The sequence below is a fragment of the Somniosus microcephalus genome, chromosome 31, assembly GCF_052327205.1.
Source record: "Somniosus microcephalus isolate GS21.2 chromosome 31, FLI_Smic_1.0, whole genome shotgun sequence".
Lineage (NCBI taxonomy): Eukaryota > Metazoa > Chordata > Chondrichthyes > Squaliformes > Somniosidae > Somniosus > Somniosus microcephalus.
In genome coordinates, this window is record NC_141017.1 from 41,518,114 (window position 1) to 41,531,137 (window position 13,024).

General features: G+C 44.0%; 1 protein-coding gene across 7 annotated transcripts in view; it reads left to right on the top strand.

The window, feature by feature from the left end:
• Positions 1-12: 12 nt before the first annotated feature.
• The window catches only part of LOC147097809 (uncharacterized), a 48,166-nt gene continuing 35,154 nt past the window's right edge, over positions 13-13,024 (top strand). For 4 of the 7 annotated variants that reach the window (XM_085971926.1, XM_085971930.1, XM_085971928.1 and 1 more), the window contains exons 1-4: positions 13-158; positions 3,180-3,308; positions 5,580-5,675; positions 6,548-6,655. In XM_085971926.1, the coding sequence (XP_085828052.1) occupies positions 101-158; positions 3,180-3,308; positions 5,580-5,675; positions 6,548-6,655 (391 nt within the window). In that variant the 5' untranslated portion in view covers positions 13-100. The remainder of the gene's footprint in view (positions 159-3,179; positions 3,309-5,579; positions 5,676-6,547; positions 6,656-13,024) is intronic. The other 3 variants (XM_085971931.1, XM_085971933.1, XM_085971927.1) reach the window with 2 other exon arrangements.

Below are 13,024 nucleotides of genomic sequence, written 5' to 3' on the forward strand. Positions count from 1 at the left end.
GCGCTGTGATGTGATGTGATCGGCTGGCGCGGTGACGCCACAATGCGGCCTGTGTTGGGCGGGAAGCGCGTGGCGGCGCCTCACACCCGGCCGGCACAAGATGGCGGCGTGTGGCTATCTGCTGCTCCTCAGCTGCATCCTGGCCAACTTACCGCTGGGTGAGTAACTCGACACACAATCCGCGGCTTACCTGCTCGAGTCAAAGAGAGAAACTACTGCATTTAAATAAAGAATCCACCGCCAAATGGGCGCAATCATCAGGTCATCAGATATATGGCCATTTACCAATAAATGAAGACCTGTTGCAGTCATACCACTAAAAAGAAAAAGCGCCGTTCACGACCACCGGACGTCCCAAAGCGGTTTACAGCCAATGAAGTACTTTTTGGAGTGTAGTCACTGTTGTGAAGTAGTAAACGCGGCAGCCAATTTGTGCACAGTAAGCTCCCACAAACACCAATATGATAATGACCAGATAATCTGTTTTAGTGATGTTGGTTGAGGGAAAAATATTGGCCCAGGAAACTGGGGGGAACTCAGCTGGACTTCTTTGAAATAGTGCCTTGGGATCTTTTATGTCCACCCGAGCGGGTGGATGTGGCCTCGGTTTAACATCTCATCTGAAAGGTGGCCCCGCCGATAGTGCAGCACTCCCTCAGTACTGCCCCTCCGACAGTGCGGCGCTCCCTCAGTACTGCCCCTCCGACAGTGCGGCGCTCTCTCAGTACTGCCCCGCCGACAGTGCGGCGCTCCCTCAGTACTGCCCCTCCGACAGTGCGGCGCTCCCTCCGTACTGCCCCTCCGACAGTGCGGCGCTCCCTCCGTACTGCCCCTCCGACAGTGCAGTGCTCCCTCAGTACTGCCCCTCCGACAGTGCGGCGCTCCCTCCGTACTACCCCTCCGACAGTGCGGCGCTCCCTCAGTACTGCCCCTCCGACAGTGCGGCACTCTCAGCACTGCCCCTCCAACAGTGCAGCGCTCCCTCAGCACTGCCCCTCCAACAGTGCAGCGCTCCCTCAGTACTGCCCCCTCCGACAGTGCGGCGCTCCCTCAGTACTGCCCCTCCGACAGTGCGGCGCTCCCTCAGTACTGCCCCTCCGACAGTGCGGCGCTCCCTCAGTACTGCCCCTCTGACAGTGCAGCGCTCCCTCAGTACTGCCCCTCCGACAGTGCGGCGTTCCCTCAGTATTGCACTGGAAGTGTCAGTCTAGATTTTTGTGCTCAAGTCTCTGGAATGGGACTTGAACCCACAACCTTCTGACTCGAGGCAAGAATACTACCAACTGAGCCACAGCTGACACTAGGTGAGGTTGTAGGATTTGCCTACTCTGACCGTTAACGTACTGATTTAGATATAGAAAGAAAAAACTTGCATTTTCACCATCTCTGGTCCCAAAGCGCTTCACAGCCAATGAATTACTTTTGATGTATAGTCATTGCTGTTATGTAAGGCAGAGCCAGCCTTAGGGAAAATGCCGCCCTGAGTGAACTTGTACTTTGGCGCCCTTTCTAAGAGTTTAAGCATGTCGTTAGTATTGGCGAAAGTTTCAGAAATAAAGCTGTAATCTCAATAGTTTTTTTATAATTTAAATAATAAACGATATGTCAAAAATAACATGATAGCTAAGTGACAAATAAACTAAACATTAAATTAAACACTAAACTAATAAATGACAATAACAAATAAAAAACTTTGTTCACCAAGATATTTTGAGCCACATCATTCTCGATAGCATGGCCAGCGAACATAGCTTGTCACCTCCCATGGTCAATCGCAAATATGTTTTTAATGAGCTTCAACTTCGCAAAGCTCTGTTCACTGTTTGCCACTGATATGGGAGTGGTTAACAGGATCCTGAGTGCTATCCATTCCCACCAATACGGGCGCCGTTAACAGGATCCTGAGTGCTCTCCATTCCCACCAATACAGGCGCCGTTAACAGGATCCTGAGTGCTCTCCATGTGTTTGGGAACTTGCTCTTGAAACTTGAAGTTTGCTCTTCTTGAGGAGCACCACAGTCCGTTGGAAGCAGACTTTGAAGATAGCCAAGTTCTTTGCAGAGGTCAACGCCGTTAATGTCAGACCCTCTTGACCACGGCACCCTGGGCGATCACCTGCCCATAACGCCGGCCCTGTTTATAGGAAAACTTCTCAACCAATATGCACACAGCAAGATCCCACAACAGCAGTGAGGTAAATGAGCACATTATCTGTGTTGGTTGAGCGATAAATCCTAGCCAGAACTGCCCTGCTCTTCAAATGCTGTCATGGGATCTTTCACATCCATCTGAACAGGCAGCTGGGGCCTCGGTTTAATATCTCATCCAATACACCGCTCCTTCTGCAATGTGAGCTTCCCTCAACACTCAACTGAAGTGTCATCTTAGATTACATGCTCATCCTGGAGTGGGGCTTGAACCTACATTCTTCTGACTCAGAAGCAACAGTGCTACCAGTAAAGAACTTTTCAATGGGGGTGTTATGCACAGCGGCTAACAGTAACCTTTTTCCAAATCCTTGCTCATTCAGTGGGTAAAGACACTAGCGGGTGTTGGCACAAAGTCATATAGACCAGAAGGTCTCTGGTTTGATTCCTGTCCGTGCTGTGTTAGCTGAGCTCAGCTAGGGCAAAAGTGGGATGCTACATTTGGCCACATCACTCCCAGGCAAGGAAAAGGACTATCAGGCAGGGTTCCCACTCCGGACAACTGTCAGTGACTCGGACTGGCCTGTTCATTCGTTGGTGCTGGGTGATTACTAGCTTGGTGTTGGTTGCAATGTCCCTTCAATAATTAAACAGCCTGCCGATACTCATTGCATGGGCTCACACATAAAGATATGAAGAATAGCTACTTTGGCACTCAGAATTGTACCTTAGCATGAGTCAGCAGCTTCAGGATGTACCACACAATTGGCGTTATAACATTAAAGAAACTCCCCATATTTTTTTTTGCCAGTTCTCCCCTGCATTTCTGCAAGTGTTGATTCTTGCAAGGAGGAACAAGAAAATTACAGGCTGGACTTAATTGTTTGATGATGGCTATGTCTTGTTTTGTTGGAGATCATTGTTCAGCTTGATTTATTGAGAAAACAGCAAAGTGATGATAATGGTAGCTGTAAAGTGAGAGAACAAAAGTTTCCCGTCCCACACTTCCATGTTTATAATAATTCCCAATAGTGTGCTTCATTTCAGAGCTTGCTCGTCTACCTGAAGGGAGAGTTATGCATGAAGCGGACTATCAAAGACAACCGAGTCAGGTCTCCATGGTGGAACGTAGAAATGAACACCCTCCCAGATTGCATGGAGGTGAGGAAAACCACTACAGTCAAACAATAGTGAGTGAAACTTTAAATGTGTCACAGATTGGGTACATTGTAAGTTAGCACACTCCTTTCACCTTGGGTGTCAGCTTCAAGGCAGTATAAAGTCCGCATGCACGATATGAGACTCCCAAAACAAGCGCTCTACTCGGAGCTCCGACACAGCAAGAGAAGGTGGGCAGAGGAAACGCTTCAAGGACACCCTCAAAGCTTCCTTGAAAAAGTGCAACATCCCCACCGACACCAAGACTGCACAAAGTGGAGGAGAAGCATCCGGGAAGGCGCCGAACACCTCGAGTATCTTCGCCGGGAGCAAGCGGAAACCAAGCGCAAGCAGTGCAAGGAGCGCACGTCAACCAAGCACCCCACCCACCCGCCCCGTCAACCACCGTCTGCCCCACCTGTGACAGACTGTAGGTCCCGCATTGGACTCATCAGTCACCTGAGAACTCATTTTTAATGTGGAAGCAAGTCATCCTCGGTTCCGAGGGACTGCCTAAGAAAGAGTATAAAGTACTCTGAATTTAACCCATGTTATGCTGAACCCCAGAGAGAAAGAAAGAACTTGCATTTATATAGCGCCTTTCACGACCTCATCCCAATTAAATACTTTTGTTGACGTGTAATCACGGTTGTAATATAGGACATACAGGAGCCAATTTGCGCCCAGCAAGGTCCCACAAACAGCAATGAGATAATGACTGGATAATCTGTTTTAGTGATGTTAGTTGAGGGATAAATATTAGCCAGGACACCAGGGAGAACTCCAATGCTCTTTTTTGATTCATGCCCTGGGAATCTTTTACGTCAACCTGAGAGGGCAGGTGGGGCCTCAGTTTAACGTCATCCGAAAGACGGCACCTCCAACACTGCAGCACTCCCTCAGCACTGTATTAATGTGTCAGCCTAGATTATGTGCTAAAGTCTCTGCAGTGGGACTTGAACCCGCAACCTTCTGACTCGGGAGGCGAGAGAGTGCTACCACTGAACCATGACTGACACCTTGAGAGTGCTTAATGGGGCAGTGTTCCCTCCCACTTTTCCTCCTCGGTCATGAAAGAGCTGATTCTTGCTGGGATTTTGGTTCCTTTAGCCTTCTGGTACTTCATCGAAATTGCAATTCTTCATTCATGAGTCTTGTCTTTCTTATTTATATTTCCTCAAACCAGGCAGAATCCAAGTGAAATAACAACAGAAGACGCTGGGAAAACTCAGTAGGATGTTGTCTGGCCTGCTGAGTTTTTCCAGCGTTTTCTGTTATTTCGGATTTCCAGCATCCGCAATATTTTGCTATCGTAGAATCCAATTGAATCTGCACTCTATCCTTCACGATTTTTATATTCTATACCTCTTGCCATAAAAAACATTATTCCATTAGCTTTTTGATACCTTTATCCACTTGAGGTGCTGCTTTTCATGGCTTCTGAACCCCAAATACCTCTGCTCTTCCACATTACCCAACTTTCCCCCATTCAAAGCATAAATATAACTTTTTTTTAATGAAAATCTATTACCCAGCATTTACTGACATTAACTTTCATCTGCCACTTTCTTGTTCATGCTTATTAATATCCCCTTGCAGATTTCTTTGGTCCTCAGAATGATTTACTTTGTCTCCTCTTTTAGATCATCTGTAAAGTTGAACACCACCCCCCCGAGTCCTATATCTTAATTATTTCTGTACACAGTGAACAGAAGCAGTCACAGAACAGTCCCCTTTCGGACACCGCTACACAATTCCAACCACTCGGAGAAACTTACCTCAACTCCTACTCTCTGTGTCCTCCCTTCTAACCAATGTTTAATCCAATTTGCTATCCTGCCCTTGATGCCTTACTCTTCTCCAATAGTTTCCTCTGTAGTGCCTTGTCAAAGACTCTCTGAAAGTCTATGTACACCACCATATCTGTCACCTCCTCAAAAAACTCTCTTGGGTTTGTCAATCATAATCTGCCTTTCTGAAATCCATGTTGACTGCTAATTATTTTTTCTTTGGCTAGATATTTAGTAATTTCATTCTGATAGAAGAAATGGCTGAAATCTGTGTGCCGTGTTTCCTTTTTCTTTTGTGTTATTGTTAGCTATAAAATGCCATTGGCAAGGCCAAAAGAAACAAAATGTATCTCGTAACTGTCGGCATGGGAAAGTAATGCAAAGAGAAAGGCGGAGTTACCCGCGGTTAGCCGAGTGTCACATCATCTGGTTGTTTCTGCAGGCTTAGTGTTTTTTTTTAAAGCTAACATTTCTCTTATTTCAGGCCACCCAAAGAAAGTACACTCCTTTCCCGAAGCAGTGCAGCAGAAATACAACCCAATGCAGCTCAGGCGTAGACGACGAGGTTCCCGCATTTTACGTGAGTAGCACAGTATCCCAAATGGAGCATTTATCATGTAAAACATAAATTAAACAGAGCGTGCTACCAGTGCATCTTTGAAGAGATCATCCTTTGGTGAGCAATATTGAGGTGGGGTTGTCATGATTTACAAGCGAAGCAGTAGGACTGGGATGCTGAATGATGGTAGAGACAGCATTGGGATTATAAAGACAGTTAACATGGATTATATTAACTGTCACAGATTATAGGTAGAGCGCAGGAGGGACTATGGAGACAGGACAGTGACTGTGGCAAAGAGCAAGACAAACAGATCATAAAGACATAAGGGGGGAATTGGTTATCAGAGGTAGCACAAAATGGGTGTTGGAGAATCAGCAGCCTATTTTACACCCCACTCGATTTTCCTTTCTACTGAAGTCAATGGAGAAGAAAAACAAAACGACCTGCTGAGTCACTATTGCCCATTTTGCACTACTGCCGCAGACCAATTTCACCCCTAACATTGATAACAGGGATTGTAGGGACGGCACGGGGATTGTAGGGACGGCACGGGGATTGTAGGGACGGCACGGGGATTGTAGGGACGGCACGGGGATTGTAGGGACGGCACGGGGATTGTAGCACCATGCCAGCACCTATCTGCTCCTTCTTGATTCACCTCATCTTTTTTAGTATGTTCAACCTTGGTATTTTTCTGCAGTATGGCCACTCACCTTGTATTCTGTACTGTGAATTTGTAGCCCCCTGTTGAATATTTGATTGTTCTGAAATATCAAAATAGATAATAAAATGGATGCAATGAAAAGAGAGAGGAAAAATAACAGTGTAAAACTTCAACTTGCTAAGTTTAGCGCACTCTGATGTTACTGTTTTAAAATATCTCTTTGCAGACCCTGTAGGTGATGAAGAAGTTATAGTAGATGAAGACGCAATGGCTGGACACAAAGAATATTATTTGCCCAGACCTCCATCTAGAATACATCCACATGTTTATCAAGGTGTGAAAAAAGTTACAGGATTTCAGTAATGAAACTTTAAACAAACCGCTGGGTTAAAATGTACAATACAGAGACTTTTATGGTTGTGTATGTGGAGTAATATCTCATTCTCAACCTGTAAGGTGCAGAGGTGGCCTGTTTGTCTAATATAACTAGAAAAGAGAATTGAGGGAGTGACCTGATAGAGGTCTTTAAGATTATGTAAGGGTTTGATAGGGTAGATGTAGAGAAGATGTTTCCACTTGTGGGGGACACCAAAACTGGGGGCCATAAATATAACATCACAGAATAATACAGCACAGAAGGAGGCCATTTGGCCCATCATACTTGTGCTGGCTCTTTGAAAGAGCTGTCCAATTACAGGAAACTTTGTGATATCCGGGACCGGCGTGTTGCCGATCTATCAAAACTGCCGGACATACAAAGTTAATGTTGGAGCATACGGAGGTTTTCATCTCCGTATCTGACAACAAACACTGTTGCTTAGCAACAGCTTCTAAAGAGTCGGCTGCAGCTGCAAGCGTCTCTAGCTGAAGCTGTTGCTATAGCTACAGACCTTGCAGTGGCTGACTGGGGAATAAAAAGAACGAGATCTAAAAAAACTTACAGAAAACGGCTCCTGATTTTTGCCGTTAGATCGAGTATTCCGGACATACAACCTCCCGGATAAACCAAAGTTTCCTGTAGTCCCATTCCTCTACCCTTTTCCCATAGCCCTGCAAAAATTTTCCCCTTCCAGTATTTATCCAATTCCCTTTTGGAAGTTGTTATCGAATCTGCTTCCACCACCCTTTTAGGCAGTGCATTCCAGATCATAACAACTCGCTGCATACAAAAAATTCTTCTCATTTTGCCTCTGGTTCTTTTGCCAATTACCTTAAATCCGTGTCCTCTTGTTACCGACCCTACTGCCACTGGAAACTGTTTCTCCTTATTTACTCTTATCGAAACACTTCATGATTTTTAACACCTCTATTAAATCTCCCCATAACCTTCTCAACTCTAAGGAGAACAACCCCAGCTTCTCTAGTCTCTCCATGTAACTGACGTCCCACATCCCCGGTACCATTCTAGTAAACATCCGCTGCACCCTGATGGTTCCACTTGTGGGGGAGACCAAAACTCGGGGCCATTAATATAAGAGAGTCACTAATAAATCCAATAGGGAATTCAGGAGAAACTTCTTTACCCAGAGAGCGGTGAGAATGTGGAACTCGCTACCACAAAGTGAAGTTGAGACGAATAGCATAGATTCAATTCAAGGGAAGATAGATAAACACATGAAGAAGAAAGGAATAAAAGGTTATGCTGGTGGGGTTAGATGAAGAGGGGTGGAGGAGGCTCGTGTGGAGCATAAACAGCATAGAGCAGTCGGGCCGAATGGCCTTTTTTCTGTGCTGTACATTCTATGTAACTTTTATGTCACTCATGGTTACTTACTTTATTTCAAAATTGTTTTCTGAAGACTGTTACGTGCAATGAGACTATGAAGCACCACTGGGCAATTCTATCATATGGGAGGAAATCAACAGGAAACTGTCACAAAAACAAGTACTGGCCAAACATACTCTCCCTCCCACCTCAACCAGCAGACATATCACCACTTACTTCTAGACCCACAGATATACTTCCTTTTCTTCCCACACCCACAAACTTGTGCTCTGCCTACTCGATCCACGGGCATGCTCCTTCCTTCCCAAACCCACAGGAATTCTCTTTCAACTCTTTCTTTTTCCCCATAACAATGGCCAACCTGACTGTCCCTCTTAGACCCAGTTTTAAACAAAATAAATATATATATAAATAAAATGCTTGGTGCCACTGATTTCAGAGTGAGAGAATCATCTATTGTCCCTTACATTGACAAGTATATCAGATCCTGCTAATAGGATCATGGACCAAAAGGATGAGTTCCAGTCTATTCCTCATACCTTGAGGCACTTTTCCACTTGCTGTTAATGTTGTCAATAAACCACTGCCATGCAGAAACTGCAGTTCTTCTTCTTAATGTAAGGTCTCACCCAAGTTATGATGCTGATTTCCATTTTCTAAGTTGGTTTAAAATGGCATGTATGGATTTTGGGCCAGAAAAGTGGTAACAGTAATTAAGGTCATTGTTAAAAAGACTAATCCAATTAATTGTACTCGCACTACCTTTTCCAAGTAGTTAGTGTGTTTACATGAAGAGGACAACTAAACAGGATGAATAATGCATCAAGCCCAGCAATAGGATAGCAATATGGCACCTCCTCTAAATGTGATGGCGATTATCCCTCTAGAAGAGGACTGGGATTAATGGAGGGTTTGGGAAATCTGATCTTCACCTATTTCAGTTAAAGGAATCTTCCATGCCAAGTTCAGAAACTTCATACCCCAGTCTGATTGATACGTGTAATCTGGTACCATGTCAAAAAGAAGACTTACTTCCATTCACATCAGCTAAACCTACTTTTATCAATTCCAGGTCAGGTACATGCAAAGAGAAAGATGATTTAAACCATTTAGTTCCTGGGTCAGAGGTTTCTGTGCACTCTCTATGTTGGAGTCACCATGGGAGACTGCAGTCTAGCCATTCATTTGTCTAGCACAATATTTTAAGAGAAGGGAGCACTATCCGTGGCTAACTAAGGAAGTAAAGGATGGTATCAAATTGAAAACGAAGGCATACAATGTTGCCAAGATTGGTGGGAGGCCAGAGGATTGGGACATTTTTTTTAAACCAGCAAAGGATGACTAAAAAAATAATAGAGAGAAAATGGCAAGAAATATTAAAACAGAAAGTAAGAGCTTCTGCGGATATATAAAAAGGAAGAGAGTAGCTAACGTAAATGTTGGTCCCTTAGAGGATGAGACTGGGGAATTAATAATGGGGAACGGGGAAATGGCAGAGACTCTGAACAAATACTTTGTATCTGTCTTCACGGTAGAAGACACTAACAACAACATCCCAATAATGGACAATCAAGGGGCCACAGGGAGTGGGGGAACTAATGACAATCACTATCACTAAGGAAAAAGTACTTGGTAAAATAATAATGGGACTAAAAGATGACAAATCCCCTGGACCAGATGGCCTGCATCCCAGGGTCTTAAAAGAAGTGGCTGCAGAGATAGTGGATGCATTGGTTGCAATATACCAAAATTCCCTGGACTCTGGAGAGGTCCCAGTGGATTGGAAAACCGCAAATATAACACCCCTATTTAAGAAAGGACGGAGACAGAAAGCAGGAAGCTATAGACCAGTTAGCCTAACATCTGTCGTTGGGAAAATGCTGGAGTCCTTCATTAAGGAAGCAGTAGCAGGGCATTTGGAAAATCATAATGCAGTCAAGCAGATTCAGCATGGTTTTATGAAAGGGAAATCATGTTTAACAAATTTGCTGGAGTTCTTTGAGGATGTAACGAGAAGGGTGGATAAGGGTGAGCCAGTGGATGTGGTGTATTTGGATTTCCAGAAGGCATTCGATAAGGTGCCACATAAAAGGTTACTGCATAAGATAAGAGCTTACGGAGTTGGGGGTAATATATTAGCATGGATAGAGAATTGGCTAACTAACAGAAAGCAGAGAGTCGGGATAAATGGGTCATTTTCCGGTTGGCAAACGGTAACTAGTGGGGTGCCACAGGGATCGGTGCTGGGGCCTCAACTATTTACAATCTACATTAATGACTTGGATGAAGGGACCAACTGTAATGTAGCCAAGTTTGCAGATGATACAAAGATGGGTGGGAAAGCAAGTTGTGCAGAGGACTCAAAGAATCTGCAAAGGGATATAGACAGGCTAAGTGAGTGGGCAGACATTTGGCAGATGGAGAATATTGTGGGAAAGTGCGAGGTTATCCACTTTAGCAGGAAAAATAAAAAAGCAAATTATTATTTAAATGGAGAGCGATTACAAAATGCTACAGTTCAGAGGGACCTGGGGGTCCTTGTGCATGAAACACAAAAATTTAGCATGCAGGTGCAGCAAGTAATCAAAAAGGCAAATGGAATATTGGCCTTTATTGCAAGGGGGTTGGAGTATAAAAGTAGGGAAGTCCTGCTACAACTGTACAGGGTATTGGTGAGACCACACCTGGAGTACTGCGTACAGTTTTGGTCTCCTTATTTAAGGAAGGATATACTTGCATTGGAGGCAGTTCAGAGACAATTCACACAGTTGATTCCTGAGATGAGGGGGATGTCTTATGAAGAAAGGTTGAGCAGGTTGGGCCTATACTCATTGGAATTTAGAAGAATGAGAGGTGATCTTATTGAAACACATAAGATACTGAGGGGGCTCAACAAGGTAGATGCAGAGAGGATGTTTCCCCTCGTGGGGAAATCGAGAACTCGGGGGCATAGTTTCAGAATAAAGGGTCGCCCTTTTAGAACTGAGATGAGGAGGAATTTCTTCTCTGAGGGTCATAAATCTGTGGAATTCTCTGCCCCAGAGAGCCGTGGAGGCTGGGTCATTAAATACATTTAAGGCGGAAATAGGCAGATTTTTACAAGATACGGGAGTGAAGGGTTATGGGGAGCGGGCAGGGAAGTGGCTTTGAGCCCTAGATCAGCCATGATCTTACTGAATGGCGGAGCAGGCTCGAGGGGCCAAGTGGCCTATTCCTGCTCCTATTTCTTATGTTCTTAATAGGTAGCTTAGATCCATGCTCTCGTCCATCAGAGTTTGCATGATGGTCATAACATTGTGAATATCTGTTTGGTGCTCCAATATCCTCAGTGACCTTGTTACCTACCTACCTGTCTTTATATTTGACCTCTCCTTGACTTCAATATTTTGCAACCTGTGCAAATGCGACATTCTTCGTATTTTGAGGGTGCCCGTTGTACTGTTGACTCACTAACTTGTAGGGGTAGAAGTGAAAGAAAGAAAGCAAGATCTTGCATTTATATAGCGCCATTCATGTCGTAGGGACATTGTTTGATCAACCGAGTAGATTAATCCAAATTATATAGATTTGAACGCCATGATAAATCAACTTGTTGGTTTTATTAATAGCAACAGAAAGTGCAAGCAAGTCTATATACTTACAAGTAGGCTATCCATCAAGGCCTATGAACTACTAACCAATCCAGGCGAGTTCTCAATGTGGAATAGCAAAGAACTACTAAAAGTGTACCAATTTATATATCTCGAGGAACAATTTCCAAGCAACATCTGAAGCTATCGATTCTGAGATTATTGTCAAGTGATCCTTATGTGTCAGATGCTACTACACAGTAGATGGCAGTGTTGCACCACATTTACTTCATTCTGGATACGTTGTAGGTGGCATTTCAGCTGGAATACAGAGTATAGGTTCAGACAGCAGGTATAAATAAACTTGTTGGTTTTATTAAGTACAAGCAAGTTATACATCTATACTTACTACAGGAAACTTTGTGATATCCGGCACCGACGGGACCGAGCTGTTGCCATCCCATCAAAACTGCCGGACAAACCAGCGCTAATGTTAAAACATACGGAGCTTTTGAGCTCCGTATCTAGCAACAAACCCTGTTGCTTACAGCTTCTAAACAGTCGGCCGTAGCTTGCAAGCGTCTCTGTAGCTAAGCAACAGCTTTAGCTAGACCTCACAAAGCCTGACTGGTGAGGAAAAAAAGCAACGAAAAGAAAAAAAACTTACTGAACCGACTCCTGAATTTTGCCGGTGGATCGAGCATTCCGGACAGTTAACCTCCGGATAAACCAAAGTTTCCTGTAGTAGGATATCCCTCAGATCATCCTTTAACTCTAACCAATCCAGGTGAGCTCTCAGCATGGAATATCAAAGAATTAAATACAGTGAGCTTATTTATACACCTGGATGGACAATGTCAGATGACTTGCTATAAACCTATCAATTCTGAGATAATTGTCGTGATCTTTATGTTATATGCTACGAGTAGATGGCAATGTCGCACCACACATGCTCCATTATCACTGGAATGTGACTGGCATTCACTTCTTATCAGTAGGTGTTTTTTATGGTTATAAACATCACATCTTAACATAATGATAACAGCTGAAACGTAGACATGTTGGCTTCAAACTAGATATAATTCTTACACAAACTCTTAAATTGCATTATCCTAAAACCTCCTGCTTACATAGAATTCCTTTGCGGAATCCTAACGACCTAATCTAAACCATGCGTTGGCCTCTATCACACAGAATACATTCACATAATGCAAAACTATTAATACTGACTTCTGGATTGCTAAGCTATTTTTCAATATTTCTCACCAGATGTCCTAAGCTTCCTATCGAATCATGCCCAATGTACGTCTGCACTTTCTACACTTCCTCCTTTACTATACCCCTCTATGCTAACCATCCTATGATACCCGTTGTCTATGCCAAGCTGTTACCCTATTATTATAGTACT